Below are 16,924 nucleotides of genomic sequence, written 5' to 3'. Positions count from 1 at the left end.
ATTACCAGCCTATCTTACATAATACGATGAAGATAAACAAAAAGATTGGAATCATATGGTGTATAGATTGTAAGTGGAACACTTAAACTTCAGGTTTTGTTCCAAACCCAAGTTTGTCACCAATGGAGAGTTTTCTTTAATGAATTTACATTAGGTAGTGAATCAGAATGGCTCATTGGCTCAGTGAGTTGGCACTGTAAGAAGAAGCAGTTCCTGGGTTCAAACACAACCGGGGCCTTTTCATGATGTGTTTGTCTGGGTTGGTTAACTGTTTCTTCTGTGTGCCATTTACCGATTACCTGTCCCGGATGCTTCTCAGCTAGTGAAAGCAAGGACAGGGTCCAGTCCCCCATGAAAATGACAAGTGGGTACAGAGAATGAACTTAAGTCGCAGAGGAACACAGGACAGGAACAACCCCCATAAGGATTTCATAACTTCTATAGATGAGCAGTGTTTCAAGTGCAGATGATGAGCTCTGCATGCTAGATGAACCAAATTGCATACACAGTGGTGCGAGGGGAACAGTAAAATTGTATACAATTCTTTGCACATGCAAGGGTTTAAGAGTAAAGTTTCATAGGAAAATAGCAATATGTATAATATGCCAATATGTAAGTGCTATTGAACATATTGTGAATGTTGCACGGGAGGCAGTAGCTCAGTCGGTAGGGCTTCCGCTTGGAAACCGGAGTGACGCCGGTTCGAGTCCCTGCCGAGGTGCCCCTGAGCAAGGAACCGAACCCTCAACTGCTCCCCCCTCTGTAATGGGCGTTAATGTAATGTAAAGTCGCTTTGGATAAAAGCGTCTGCTAAATGACCGTAATGTAATGTAATGTACAACATGAGCTCGATCTCAGTAAGCCATTTGGTAAACACTGTATGTGTCCTGGTGAATCCTCCATTTCATTCTCACATTTCTCCCTGATGTCACAAGGTGCGAGGAAGAGGTATGAGTTAAGGAAGCTAGGAGGTATTAGTATTCCTTTTACTTTAAAAATAAAGTCTGATATCAAGTCTGATTCTGAATGAGAAGGAGCCCAGGGAGGACTAGCTACCCAACATATTCGCTCCTCCCATTTACTCACTTTCTCTTTGTCTCTCTCTCTCTCTCTCTTTCCCTCTTTCTCTTTCACAAACACACACACAAACATACTCGAGAAATTTAAACTAAACACTAAAACACATGCAGACTAGGGCATGCTCTCACGTTCATGCAACACGATCATGTTCACATCCAAATGCACACACACACACACACACACACACACACACACCACATGCAGCATCTCTATTGATCTGTGACCATAGAAACCAACTAGCTGCAGAGCAGTTGCTATGGAGTGGGCCTATGTTGTGATATACTATTCTCTCTCTCTCCCTCTCTGTTTGTCTCTCTCTCTCTCAATCTCTCTCTGATATACATTCTTTATTATTTTTTCCTTCTACATAGATAGAACCAAACAGAGTTGTATTATTTGTTGTACATTTCTCTATCTCCTGTCTTTTTTCTCTCTATCTGGTTTGATCATCTGCTTCCAGCTACATTCTGTCTCCTACATTCAAGCACTGTGGACATTCTAGAATGAGGGGAAACGTGTTCCTGCAAAGATGACAGGATCTAAGCTACAGCAGAAGAGATACATTTTCTGTAAAAGTGTGAGAGCTGGGTTGGGAGAAAGTATGTGAAGGAATGAAAGTGCAGGAGAGAAAGAGGTGATGCTGAAGAGGGCAAATATACAAACACAGGGCAAATCACCCAGGCGTCTGTGCGCTGTTTCCTTTAGCCTGTGAAAATGTGTGGTTTCAAATTCTGTCCATTTTAAATGAAAATAAGGAAGGCAGCGGCCAGCTTGAACCAAGCAAAGGTTTCGAGTGATCTGACCTGGAACATCCCAACATATGTGTTACTGACAGTGATCCACAGAAGATTGTGCATGTATTGCCAGTTCTTACTCACTGTGAGTCATTGTCTTTGCCTTTCATGTCTCCTCCATTTTCTGTATCTGCTTATCCAGAACATGACCACCGGGATCTGGACCCTTTCCCAGCATCCTCTAAGTGAGATGCAGGTCACCAGTCTATCATAGCAAACACACACACACACATGCACAGACTCCACACCTTTCGGCATGTTGCCATGGCTGCATGTCTTTTGGCTGTGGGAGAAAAGAGGTTCTGTTAAGCCCACAGACAGCTTACAATTCAGCTGGATATGAACCCAGGATCTTCTTGTTGTGAGGTCCACACTAATGACTCAGTCACTGCGTCTTTAGATCGCATTTTAGTGTAATTCTTGAATATATTTTATGTCTGCTTATTTTTGCTTTTATGTTGATTTGCTTCTGCTTTTATGAACACTTTCTCTAGGTTGTGCATGTTAGAAATACCCTTTGAAACTCAGGCTCAAGTTTAATTGTATCAGTCATTATTTCCAACCACTGGATTGTTATTTAAATACCCTTCTGTTTGCTTTAGGAGCTCCTAAACTCTGCAACTCTGTTTTAACGCAACTAAGACCCTCTCATGTTTTTATGAGTTCAAGATCAAAGCTTGTTTATGCCCAGAACTCCCATTCCTCGCCTGGTTCATCTCACCTTTTTGGCGACAGTCTGGTTTCATTCATTAGTTTCAGTCTTTTGCTGTAAAGAGTATGGCTGATCAATCCTGGGCTATCACTCTTTACAACACTGTTCAATCTGTGCTGCCGCATTTCACAATCACAAGCTAACCAGCTCGCTCACAGCGCTTCACACATCGCCACTATCTAGTTGGTCCCTTTTCCCTGGCTTCCTGCCAACAGCCTTGAAAGCACAGCAGCACCTCTCTCTGCCAGCCACACAGGGGCCAGCAGCAACAAAAAATGGAAATGTATATGAGTGTGCACTTGACATGAGGCTATGAACATCTGTACACTTTATTAACTCAACGTTATTTATATAGAGACAAATCATTAGTCAAGTCAAGCCAATTTGTACGGCCCAATATCACATACGTTGTTTAATGGGCTTCACAGGTCCACACATCGGTGGATCCTGACCCAGGCTCCATACAAACACAGGAGAACTACACTGAGAATAAATAGTAATAATAATAATAATTGATATTATTATTGCTTTTGTTACTACTACTACTACTAATATTAATAACATTGTGCAATAGAGGCCTATCAAACAAAGAGTGGTGATTGTTTTGTTGGGTGCTGTTATCACTAATGCAGTGTGAATATTGATCTCTTTGTGCTGTCATTTCCCAGATTCCCGGGCAGACCGTGCCGACAGACGCAAGCTCTTCAGACATTACACTGTGGGCTCCTATGACAGCTTTGATGCTTCCAGGTATGAACCTCACACACACACTTGTTGTCAGTCATTTCTGTGTAACAAATACTGCTGTTACAAGAAAGTTAATCATTGACATTTGTGCTCCTCTTTTTTCAGGATGATTTGTTTTAGTTTACACCACTTAACCGTTTGTGTGCAGTTTAATCTTCGGTCAAAGTGACAGTCAGAGTTGCATTTGTCTATTTGTTAGTTTTACCAACTTCTGCTAGTTTTTCATTCAAGGGCCTGGTAGAAAAAGACAATTGAAGATGGAACACTGTCCTTTCAAGTGAAAACTCCTGTCTACTGGTAACTACTGTTGAAGGTTCTCACTGTCTGAGTTCTGCTCTTAAATTATTCTGCCCCACTCTTCTCTGCTGTCACGTCCACTTCAATACAGCCGTCATTAGAAAGGAAGATAGATGTGTACTTTCCCCTCCGTGTGTGTGTGAAAAATGGAGGGAGAGAGAGAGAGATGAGACACATAAGATGAATAAATGTGGCACTATATGTCCTGACGTGAACAAATCCTATTTAGGAGAATCAATCAAAGGGGTGAACCCAAATGTCCAAGTGGAGACTTGAATCTAAATGAGGGCTGAGCTGTTAGTGATGTGTTTGATCATACAAGGACATCTCTTCCATCTATCAGGCATGCAGCAGTTTGCATACTGTATGGATCAAGCCATGCACAAAATTAGCATTCCCTCTTTATTTTGTATGGACACTGTTGCCATTTTGCACACACATGAATAAGAGAGATGTTGCCTCGTTTTATTTTGACATTATGCCGTTATGCTAATAGCAATTATGGTGCAATCAGCCATGTTTGTTCACTGTTAAAAATTCCATCTTGCCACAGTTCTAATTGTGCTCACAAAATGTTGTGTTGATGGAGATTACGGGCTGCTTTTTTTTTTTACTGGCTAGCACCATTTCTGACAGACACACAAATGTTGATCATTATCTTCACATTTAGGATAAGTTTAAACAGACAGATGAAAGTCAGGACTAACACACACACTCATCCAAAGTCAGGGGCCTTTTGCAATTCTGACTCATGTCATAAACTGCAAAACTCTTCTTCTACTTGCTGACAGTATTGATGTTCAACTTGTACAAATAGGATAGTAACGATTTAAGTAGTGGACTGTTCAGTCAGTTTTTGTCACAAGACTCGGCTAGTGCAATACTAAAGTGGTGAGTTGTGTGGCTGTTTTGCATCTACTGTCTGTGTGTGATGAGTGAGGCTCTGAAGGACAGTGAGACATATCCCTTATCACTCAACTGGATTTCCTCTGGCTGGCTTCTCTGAGAGGAAGAGCTGTGCAGGCTGAACACGCTGAAGGGTTTCCAGTATGAGTCCAATTCGGTTCAAGGTGATCACTCTCTAATCACTCTCACACAACACAAATGCTGGTCAGATGAATTTTGAGACCAAAATGATATAAAAGAGGCTAAACGTAGTTGGATTAAAAGAAAACCAGATTGATTCATCCATGGATATTTTAGGCGTCAGCCTTTTAATGAAATTGAAAATGACATTTTTCACTACCCTAGATATTGAATGTTAGTCATCATATTTTTGGGTCTCTTCATAGGTAAGCACTCACATCAACCCTTCCCCTGCTCTTTAAAGATAAATCTTTGTTTTTAGCTGGCATTGGGACCCATTTCATTTAGCATGAAGCAGGAACTTTCCTGGTCTGTGTGTTTATGGGGCGGAACAAGGTGCCTAATAGCAGTTTGATCTCTCCTCACACTTTTATACAAATGAAAAGCAACAGCAAAGACAAAAAGCTGCTGACAGCACCAAGGTCCCAATAATGGAACGAAGGATCCAGAGGGATTAACTGTAGGACATTAAAGGCCAATAATTCTGTTTTTGAGGTGATGGTGAAGAGGATTATCATGCCGAAAGGGGGAGCATTGCTTTGACATTTGTGAGTTTTAAATTAAAGGAGGTTAGGGGTAATAAGACGTGAAATGTAACAACAGAGGAACTAATCTTAACCTTCTTTTTTATGAGGAAATTCTTTTTAAATCCAATATTTAAAAAGGTGCAGGAGGCCAAATGTAAGAGAGAAGAGTTTCTCCACAGTGCCCCATCAAAAAAATTTCTTTCAACCTTCATCTGGATATCACAACAAAAAAGTGAGCTAAGTTTGCCCCATATCACACAATCTACAAACTATAAAAAATGATGTATCTAACTGCTTAATAACAGAAATTTAACTTAATCCTTTGGTATCCTTGAGAGAAATTCTGCATTTATCTTAGAAGTCCACATAGATACTTTTATGTAAATCCAAAAGCATCCTGTAATTTTACTTTTTCCGAGACATCATTCCTTCCAGAGGATCTGTCACAAAGTATTCTAAGCAATTGTGATACCTGACCTCATATGTGTTGTCTTGTGACTACAGCTTCAAGAAATAATACTTTTGCCGTGATGCTTACAATGTTTCGCAGGTAATTACACTACTTATATGTTGCCTGTCCGGGTGAAGGTGAGAGAGTGAAAGTTTGACTCTTGATAGATCCAGTCTTGCGCAGAAGCTTCTACATTTTTTGTCTTCAAATCTGCCATTGCTCACTGAGGTTGCAGTGGAATGATATGCACAAGGAGGAACTCCAGATGTGAATATTTTATGCTTCATCAGCCTTCTGCTGACTAAGACTAAACACTGCCAAAGGAGTCCTCATAGAGTCACGTGACATTTTACACAACTGAATGTATGCAGTAGATTGAGTCACTGACCGAAGTTGCTGTGCTCTCATTCACAATATTGGAGTGAGAGTTTGGAGGTCAGTGCCCATGGTGGCTTCTTTTCTCTACCAGCTAACCCTTCAGTCATACAGTGACAGCTTTATGCAGACAGCAACTGATTACATTTCTGACAAACAAATGGCTGTTACATTTCAATCTGAACCTCTCCTCTTGGCTATAAATACACTCTGGCCTCCCACTGTGGAGCCCAGATTGAGGCAGCATGCTCCCCAGGGTAAACTCGCACTTTACCCCATTCAGGCTGTCGAACAGCACGGCCCGCATCCTGCATCGCCCACTTTGTTTTGATGATGCTACCTCGTTCTGTTGTCCCCTCGCCTCACTTGTTGAACAAGATGACACTTTTGATAAATTGACAGCCTCCTTTCCTGCGTACCTCGGTGACTTATTGAAGCTGCCACTGTGTCAGATTTGCCTGATCAAGGTGTGATTACAAGGGACCGCCCACTGTAGGACAGAAGATATGTGTGCATGCATGTGTGTGACTGTGTGCAAGGGAATGCTGGGAGATAACCTTCAGTGTGTCAGCAGTGTGAGCCTCCTTCCTCTCTAGACAGATTGCGTTGCTAAGGGAACTCGGTATTTGCTGCGCTGTTGCTAGGATTGCAGTCGCACCTCTCTCCATCTTTATTTCACTCTCTTTTTCTCTCTCTCATCCCACGTGTGTATTCAGTGTAATACTCGTACCAGAGATGAGCTGAATGATGCACCCTTATGATAAACATTGAAGGTTATCATAGTAAACTGGGTCTTTAAGTGGCATCGCTCCACTGCTGGTTTTATGATCAGCTCTGCCTCACAACCCAGATGAGTCTGACGAGGGCGACCACAACAAGCCCGGCTAGGATTTCTCCAAAAAAGGAGAGATGGAACACAAAAAGGCAAGTGGAAGGAAAATGATCAAGGGCCTCGAGCTACAGAGATAACACAAGGAAACGCTATTATCCTTTGGTTTTTGACTAAGCCTGCTGTTGTTGTAAGATGCACCCAATCAAGGATTCCTCTGGGACGCAACTTCTTCAGAAACATTACACCGTAACATAAGCAACTGTAACTATTCTGCGACTCGACTGGTGGATTTTTTTCAAATAAGGAAATGGAAGACAGAGCATGCATATCCAGTTGCATGCTTATCTCAAAACTGATGAAAATGAGGAAGAGATAACTGTGAAGGATATCTGCAAACATATCAGTTCCTCCTGGACCCATACTAAAATCTAAATTGTTTGCTTTGTCGGGCCATTTCTTGCCCAGAAGAGGTTGAAGCTGCATACTGGAATGAATTACACATAGGCAACCCCATCTAATGTTCTCTATGTTGCCTCATTCCTAGAGATTTACAGTGTGCCATGGCAAACAGATGGATTTTAGTTGTGGCATCGACACACTGGAAGCTCTAACATACTACATTCTATATACCCAGGAGATGCTGTCATACACTGGCCACAGACCAAACATACACCTTTCCTGTTTCTAGCACACTTGACAGTCACCAAGAAGTCACCCTTTAAACAGGGTTGTTCCTGTTTCCTGTCCTGAGTTGGAGCATTTTGTTTGGCCTTCCACTTACCAGGTCGATAGTGCTCATAATCTGTAGAATGGACCTGCAAGGACAAAGAGAAAACACAGTCTATGGAATACAAGGAAAGCCTCTAAAAGCTAATACTATCCCCTTTGCTTTTGACAATCTAACCTGAAACATCTGTATTTCTGAAGTATTGTCATCCGTAGTAACTTCCAGGTGCCTTCTCACATCAGCTCACATCTTTTATGATGTTGCACATAACTTTAATCAACTGGGAGAATGTAGCGGGGACAGCGAAGGCAATTTTAGAAGTACTGTACATTACTGTACGTGTTAAAACGATAGCACAGAGTTCTGAGAGGGTTAATTCAAAGGCCTACAGTACATAAGCAACACAAATTGCCAAAATGCTCCAACTTGTCAGTGACCTAGTTAGGGCTCAATTTCCCCCATAATTTTAAATGAGGTAAAATTGCCCGTGTCACTTTGAAGGCGACTGCGCATCATGGTTGTACTGCTGAATGATGAAAGTTTGGGCTGAGAGGAGTCTGACGTGGCAGAACAGAAACAACACCGTCTAGCATCCATTCTAGTTTGGGCTTACTGTACTAGGAGACTTTTTTTTTTTTTTTTTGAATGAAAGCTTCCATTCAAAATATGAATGGGGCAACAACCTCTGCTGACAATCAAACAGTCAGTTAATCAGTCTGCAGCTGGCCATGGCACCCTGCTCATCACCCACTTTCCCTCTCTCTCCCTCTCTTCAGCCCCCCCAACCACCACCACCATCACCACCCCCCACCTCACCCATCGGTTCTGTAGCTCTGACTCCACATTGCAGAGCAGCAACACCTAGACATCTACCCACACCTAGAGACTCTGCATCCTCCCTCTCTCTCTCTCTCTCTCTCTCTCTCTCTCTCTCTCGCTTCCTCTCACTTTCTCTCTCTCCTCCCACCCGGCAAGCTTCAATTCTTCCTCCCCGCCTCACAATGAGCCACTAGCCGCACGCTTCCATCAGCCTCAATGCCGCTTCTCCTCCTCGACGGCGCTCACCCACACCGCCGGCTGGAGCCTCCGCAGCGGCTCCCCCTCTTTCCGCGCCGGGGGTAACCGCGCTGCCGACCCCTGTTGTTCCCGCAGCAGAGGCGGCTGACACGGTGAAGGAGGAGGCGGCCGCTTGTGCCGCCGCCGCCGCCGCTGCTGCAGGAAGGTAGCAGGAAGGGGTGGGAGGCGCGTCTCTTTCGTGCTCGTCCTCGTTTTTTTATCCGTCTCGTTTCTGGAGATGCTGTCGCCGGGCTGCCGGGGCCGCTGTCATACCGCTTGATAGAGAGGAGGAGGGGGTGGTGGTGGTGGTGGTGGTGGTGGAGGTGGTGGGGTGGGGTTGGGGTTGCCCTGCCCTGCCCTGCCCTGGCCGGGGCCGGGCTAACTCTCCTCCGGCAGCATGAACCTCCACTCGAGCAGGGCGTCCGTGGCGATGCTGCGGATGATGGGCTGTGCTAACGGGCGCTCTGCTCGGCATCTCCTCCACAGTGACTGCGTGGTGGACGAGAAGACGGTGGTGCTCCAGAAAAAGGAGAATGAGGGATTTGGCTTCGTCCTGCGTGGGGCCAAAGGTAGGAAATGTCCCCCCACTTTCTGATATTAGTTTGGTGTTTGTCTCTGTCTCCAAGTCACAACATCCTTCTGATCATAGACTGGGTTCAAACCGCCAAGACTGAACAAATTGTTTTGATTTTGTCCATCATTTTAATTGAATAGTTTTAGTGTTGTCTTTTAAGTGGTCGTGTGTGAGAGAGAGAGATGCTCACCCCCATATATGCAAATTATAGAATAAGTTGCACCATTAGAAATGAATACAATTTCCATACAGCCCCCCACCTCCCACCCAAACAACAACACACACACATACACTTCAGGCATGCCAGTTACATTGTGATGGCATGTGTGTGTGTGGATGTAGTAGAAGGCAGAGCCATCTAAACTCACCTGCATTCCATGTTATGCAGCTGTATGCAGTTTACCCGGCCCTCAGGAATGACTTAACCATCTATAATACCACTAAGATTCATGCATAAATAAATGTAAAAACCTTACTCTGGTTTATATTGTGGGGTGCCTGGCTTCCATCATCATACCTTTTGCCATCACCTCATGGTTTGTTGTGATCCCAGTTCTATCCAGGCAGTTTGATATTTCAGCAGGCCATGAGAATGCCTCTAAAAATAGCCAATATGAGCTTCTGCTTCAGTTTCTGTGATGATTCAGGCCATGTCATAATCCTCACTGCATTCCATAACCGTGTGGCGCTGTTCAATTGGTCTATATGCCATGGTTACTGTCGAGAGGTAAATTTAGCTTATTCCTATTCCCCTTTTTTAAAACAAAGAGAGAATCGGATGTAGAGATAGAGAGAGCTGGGCTGATGCGGAGGGAAAGGAAAGAGGGATTTGGTAGTTTGAAAGCCGAGACAAATGTTCTCCTGATTCTAACACACACTTTTATCACCCAGGGGAACTGACCCAGCCAAGCTTGTATCGTGAGCACGGGGGGTGAACATGCACATGTATACATTCCTATGAGAACACACACGCAAACATTAACTATTACTGGAGCTGTCACATACGCTTACATCCTCTTTCCCTCTCCGCATTTCTGCCTGTATCTCTCTCTGCCTTCTCTGTCTCCCTCTCCCTCTCGCGGTCTCGTGTCACACACAAACGCAGACAGACACCTAAAGAAACATCGCCCTAAATGCCCTCATGAAACCCTTGTGGATGCTCACAGAGTTTGTCTTCCAGTAAGAGGATGAGTTATAGGAAGTGTCACTTGTCACCCCTGGTTTCTCCCAGCCGCAACATTTACTAACCCCCCCGCAAGTGAGGGCGGGTGGGGGTATGAGGGTGGGCTGGAGGGGAGTGATGGTACAATACAGCCTAGGTGGTAGAGGTTGAAAAACAAGCAGACAATGAAGAAAGAAAGGGAGATACTGCATTAGACTGAGATGCTGCTGTTATGGGATGCATGTGTAGATTTTCAGCATTTACACACACGCATGATGGATCAGATCAAGTGTCAGTCAGATAAACAATGTCTTATTTGTACGTCAAATCTCTATCACTTAATATCTGTAATAGATATGATTCAACGCTTTACTCCAAAAGCCAATATATCTCATGAGATGTTTTGCATGGTGAGGAAAGCAGCAGACAGCCGTCTCTTTGTTATGTGGTTTAGAGAAACCCTCTGACATTTTGGGAAAAATCTTAGTTTGACTTGTTAGCTGCAATGCAGTCTGATGACAACATCAACTTTAATTTGATTCAATCCTTGGCTTCCAGAGATGAAATTACTCAGGGTCCTCATCTGACCCTGAGTGAGAGGACACAGTAGCATACCAAAATGTTTAGACTTCCTTTAGCTACGTTTGTGCCGTTGTGTCATTTGAGTTTCCGCTCACTTTGTGTCTCTACTATTGCGTGTTTGTGGGTGGAAGTGTTTTGTGTGATATATTGTGGCTATGTATGTTCAATAACCCATATTTATCAAATATAAGTTCATTTAAGTTGATAAATACTTGTATTGTTGTAAATCTCATTATTTCCCGCTTTGCTGGACAGCGGATACACCCATTGAGGAGTTTACTCCCACCCCTGCCTTCCCTGCGCTGCAGTACCTGGAGTCGGTGGATGAGGGAGGAGTGGCATGGCAGGCTGGGCTCAGGACGGGCGACTTCCTCATCGAGGTAAGAACTGCTCCATTTCCAAATCCATGGTGTTTTTTCCCCCTGCATAGGCGATTGCTAAATCTGTGTCAGCGCGGCCAGGCCAAGGATGATAACTGGGATTTTTCTGTTTTGGACACATGCGTCTCGTCATTGTTGTTAGGATTTTACATTTGCTCTCCTAATGGCTTATAATTATTATAGTGTTTTACTGATTGCAGTTCTGGACGAGAATGAAATGATATTTTTCCAAATATGCGCATCGCCAAAGCTGTGCTGCATTTGCTTGTTGCGGTGGCCATGTTGCTACAAACTCACTCAGGAGAAGTTTCTGTCTGCTGCTGACTGCTTTAAGATTTTATTGGGATTGTGTCGATTTTGAAGCAAAGTGCCCACAGTCTTGACATTGTAATGGGATGAATCGTCTGAAGTGCTGTTTGTGCCACTGAGGCTGATGTATTCGTCTAATATGTACACTCTATGAGCTCCAGATTTTTGTCTTTATGGGATAAAGCTATTGGGTGCAATGTAACTTTACGATTGTTGAGTGGGAAAATGTGAAAAGGGATAGATGTTACTCAAAGTAAAGTGATTACTTGGGATCTTACCTATATACTCATGTTTGCTGCATTCTGCATTCTACCTGGTGCTTAAAGTAAACAAACCTAAGGTGAATAAATGTGACAATTCAGCCATTTTAGTAGTTCTGCCATTTTGGGAGACACTCTCTGACATACGTGTGTTGTTGTGCATCATTCGAAACATTCTTTTTAGTTTTGGGTTGCTGCTCAAACTCCTGCAGTTTGGTGTAATGTGTCTGGCACCACTGAATTTCCTCATTCAGCTTTAATGCTCCCTCACACTCATTCGGCTGTGTTAACGAACAGCACCTTCAGTACCATAACAAGGTCCTAAATCTCTATCCAGACACTTCTCCTTTATGGTCCTGAGGTGGTAGAACGAGTTGCCAAACTCCATTTGATCTGCTCAATCCAATAAGCTGTGTCTTTAAAAAGCAGTTTAAGACCCAACTCTTTTGTAAACACCTTCATACCTAATGTCTACCTATTTATTTACAAACTTCTTCCTCCATCTGGAACTCCTCCAGGCTCTGCCTCTTGACACCTATGGCCTGGTTTGTTTGTTTTTTTGTTGTATATTTTCATGGAAGCAAGCATTTGACATGACAGTGCGTATACAGTTATAGGACATTTTGGAGATCGAGAAAGGCGGGGGAAAGAGGAGAGAGAAAGGGAAAGGTGGTTGTATAATAATTATCATTGTTGTTGTTTAACTTTTTTTGAAGACCCTCAGGTAAAATAGGCACTATGAAGCACAAATAGATTGAAATAGAAAACAGCAGGACGCCACGGCCGCTTGGTGGTTGTGAGAACATGGCCCAGTGTGTGAAAGCAGAGTCCAGGACGGCGTCAGTGATGTTGATGCGATGATCTCATAGGTACAGTTTTTACAGGATGACGTCAAACAGCAGTGTAGGCAACTACAGATGGCGTCATAGGCTGTGGTGAAGAAAAGAAAAGCCAAACAAACCTAAATGGCCTGTTGTTAGACGAGAGCTTAACTTCATGACACTCTTGTTATTCTCTCCTGACTGGATCTTTGCCTGTTGCATTACAATCTCGTATGTACGTTGCTTTGGATAGAAGCCAAATGAGTAAATGTAAAATGTAAATGTAATGCTTGCATTGATTTTGGAGCAGCGCACTGCAGCTGAAGTGCATGTTGAATAGGGGAAATGACAGAAATCACAATATATACCCTTTTAAACAGAAAGACTTGAGATAACCATGGGATAACCATAGCAAGAACTCAAACTAAAGTCTTCCAGAGTCATTATGTATTGTTTAAGTGTGGAAGAAAAGGTTGTATGCTGATTACTATGTCGTAATTGAAGGTGCAAAGCTGCAGTGGAAAAACACAAGGTCTATTTTTAACTAAGCATTTTATTTCTGCTCCTATATGACTCCATAACCAGTGTGTGTGTAAGCAGTGCTGCACTGGGGATGGGTTTGTGTTGTGTTTCTGCTAAATGGGGCATCAAATGAGTAGAGCAGAATCTATCCCTGTCTGCAGTGCTCTTTGTCGCACAAATCAGCTCTCAGGCCTATATGTCTCATTTATGGTATTATCTTACAATTATTATTATCTTGATCAGTTCATTGTCATATCGGTGTGCAGTAATTCCATCTGAAGCCTCAAGTGCAGATGTTGCCTCAAGAACATGTTTGCAAAATGTGGCTTGAAAAAGACTTGAGAATGTTTTGCACGTTCACAGCTGCAGAGCCTGGAGCGAGTTAGCTTGAGCTCACCATAACTCATCGGGATCAAGAGGCTCATTTGATGTGTTTTTCTTAGCCTTAATCAAATATTTCTGTAGATATCTCTGTTTGGACTTCACAGTAAAGCGTGGATGTGTGTGTGTGTGTGTGTTAAATGCGTGCTGTCCTTGAGGTACAGCTCTCATTGAAGCAGCAGTATCTCTTGGCGTCTCTCCATCCTCCGAAAATACAACAGAGCTCCCTTTAAAGGTGATGAATGGTTGATGCTCTGTGTGGGTTTATCCAGTTCCTTATTTATCCCTCCTCAGTTCCCTTATCCAGCCCCACTTGCATCTCCTCCTCCCTCCTCATCTTCTGTCTCTGGATTACACTGCAAAATGGCCAAGAGTGTGGACGGCAACACAAAAGGACAGCAGACGTGTGTGTGTGTGTGTGTGTGTGTGTGTGTGTGGGTGTGTGTGTCTGGTTCTTTACATGTGAATGGAAGCTATATAGTTACTGTCCTTACCCAAAGACCGTCACCCTTGTCCTTGGGTAAGGACATTAGTAACATTTTTCCCTGCTAAAAGAAAAGAGGAACGTATTATCTGCAAGGCTGACTGGATGAGCTCAGTTGTACAAAAAATATTTGGACTGTTTAGTCGTTTTTCTTCCTCCAGACGTCCTCCATACTGAAATGATTAAGGTTTTTACCTACGTACAGCCTAGCCGACAGTGATTGATCGCCCTGTTGGGAGGCCTATTGAGGATTTGTTGGCTGTAACTGAGAGGAAGTGATAACAGGGACAAGTCAGGTCCGTTTGTTTTTGCTTCATGAATACAGCAGACAGAATAACTGCAAGTGCCCTAAATTGGAGGTGACTGGTTTAAAATGAAGGTAATCATGCTTAAAAAGAAGTAATGGGGAGAACAAATAAGTACACTTCCTTTTGGTTGATTTTGATAGTTGTATAGCTTCCATTCATCCCTTGTGATCTAGGTCATTCTCGATTTTATCCAATATTGGTGAACTCTTTCAATTACATCTTAATAATATAAATATTACAAGAGAATTGCTGTCACATAATTGCATACATGTGTGCTTGATGAATCGAGTCGTCTGAATGATGCACTATCTGATAAAGTCCAAGAATGTCAACTTCTGTCTCGTCAGCAAAACAGTGACAGCGACAGGCGGAAAACAGGCTGAACATTTTCACGGACAAGAGAGAAAGAAACATCATGTGCCACCTCCTTGTTACCACTGTCGCTCTTTCCATTGCCTTTGAGACAAGTCAGATGCAGATCTTCTACATTGAGTGCACATTAAATGTATGCATAGTTAGAATGAAGTATAACCCAGGCCCGATTCTCTGGTGAGAAAATGGCAAAAGGTTTCATGCCTTTTGCCATTTTATGCCTTTTTTTCATGCACATTTTGGTGGTGGCAAACGGAAGATTCAAGGAGAAATAAAGTGATGAAAATCATTTTAGACTCCAGAAGCTTAATAGAGCCCATTGTCTCATAGACTTCAACCTCTCTGGCCCCACTTATGAGATTATATCATTAGAATTGTCATTTATTCGAACTAAGAGGAGTTTAATGTAAATGTGACTTTTGTTTATTTGATTTATTGCTGTACTATATTGGCGTTGTGCAGTTGCAAATTTAAACCATCAAGGATTATGTCCGCATGAAAACAAACTGTTTCTTCAGACTCAATGTAAGTCTCAAATTATAACTGATGCTTAATTTAAATTCATTCATGTAAACTTTTACATCTTGAGCCATTTTTCTCTATCACCTAGAATGTGTGAGCACAATTTAAGTATTGCAATGCCTCTGACTAAGGAAGGCACTAGAAAATAAGTAAATATGTTTTCAGATTTATCTATTCAGACTATGCTTAAGGCACATTTAATAATATTTTATTAACTCAATGTTAAATGAATACAAATAAACAATAGTTTTCTGTCCCTTTCTCCTGTTATTGCATTGTCATGGTAATCACAGCAGTGTGTTGGCACTTAGCGTTCATCTGATTTAGAGTTGGCTGACCTGCAAGACTCACTTTCTAAGCATAATGTGTACATCGCATGGTCAGATAAAATACTTCCTTTCTGGATGCCCTTGTCTGTCCTCACTCCAATCTCTAATCCCCCTCCCTCCTTTTCTGCTGCAAGAAGCTTTTTATGAATTGGAACACCCTAATATTGTAGATGTTTATTGATTTCCAGGTTATGGATTGAAGGGCAGAGGAGTGAGCCAAGGACACTGAGGCATGAACATAATAGCTTGTATACATGCATAAATCAGATGTAATTGGTGGAAGTATTACATGCATGTCGATTTTCCATTTCATCACCAGTAATGATTAAGAACCTCGGTTTGCTGTAGTCAGTCATGATAACGCATGTCTGTTTGTACATTAATATGTGGCTTATGTCTGCAAAAATCCACGTGCGTCCTCTCCCTTCCTACTGTACAACAGCAGAACATATCCATTTGCATGCATGATTTAGGACTTGGCAAAGAATGCATCAATCTTTCATTCCCTCTCGGAGCTTGTCATGTGGATGCACACATGCAGTCCTTGTGCACACGCAGGAGCACTCAAATCATTTGCCTAAACATGTTTAAGTGGATGCTTGTTGTAGTCACCATCAATCAAGGTTGACTTGCTCATATCAAAAACGCCTGTTGACTTTGAGTGAGACGAGTCAGCAAAGGGAGCTGAGTCGGGAGCTGAAGTGGGGTTTGTTATTGTTATTGGGATCACGTGCTTGCTGCACTTGAGAGGTCAACAATCAGGGAGTCTTTGAAGGTCTGGGGCGACGGTGACAATATACTCATGCCTCTGATGGAGAGGATCAAGGGAGATTATTGGGCTACACAAGACACTCTTACACTCACTACTGAAAAACTTTTACATTTACTAGTGAAATGCTCTTACATTCACTATCGAAACACTTTTTCATACATACAGACTCTGTAAACCTAACTTGACCAGCACACATATAACATGACATAAGTCATTTCAATAACATGTATAAGGTATTCAATGATTTCATTTGGACGTATGCAAGCATTTCACTAGTACATGTATAGTCGTCCTTTAGAAGTGGCAGCTTTATTACTAGCAAACTGTCAACAACACATTTCACTTATTATCAGGTCTGTAACCTCACCAGTAGAACTTAGATCACTCACGGCTTTGCTCTTCATTCAGTCTCTGTCACACACACTCACACACAAGACCTCTGTCTTTCTTAACGGAGCCACG

General features: G+C 42.7%; 1 protein-coding gene across 1 annotated transcript in view; it reads left to right on the top strand.

Annotated features, from left to right (window-relative positions):
* shank2a (SH3 and multiple ankyrin repeat domains 2a) overlaps nt 1-16,924 on the top strand; it is a 124,192-nt gene that overhangs the window by 77,190 nt on the left and 30,078 nt on the right. The window contains 3 exon segments of the mRNA XM_076156288.1: nt 3,255-3,336; nt 9,171-9,253; nt 11,258-11,382. Of these exon segments, the coding sequence (XP_076012403.1) occupies nt 3,255-3,336; nt 9,171-9,253; nt 11,258-11,382 (290 nt within the window).

Source organism: Genypterus blacodes, unplaced genomic scaffold (genome assembly GCF_046128005.1).
Source record: "Genypterus blacodes isolate CSIRO-AG114 ecotype Tasmania unplaced genomic scaffold, CSIRO-AGI_Gbla_v1 ptg000067l_1, whole genome shotgun sequence".
NCBI classification, from domain to species: domain Eukaryota; kingdom Metazoa; phylum Chordata; class Actinopteri; order Ophidiiformes; family Ophidiidae; genus Genypterus; species Genypterus blacodes.
Note: the sequence above shows the minus strand (reverse complement) of the source record. Positions and strands in the feature narration are given on the sequence as shown.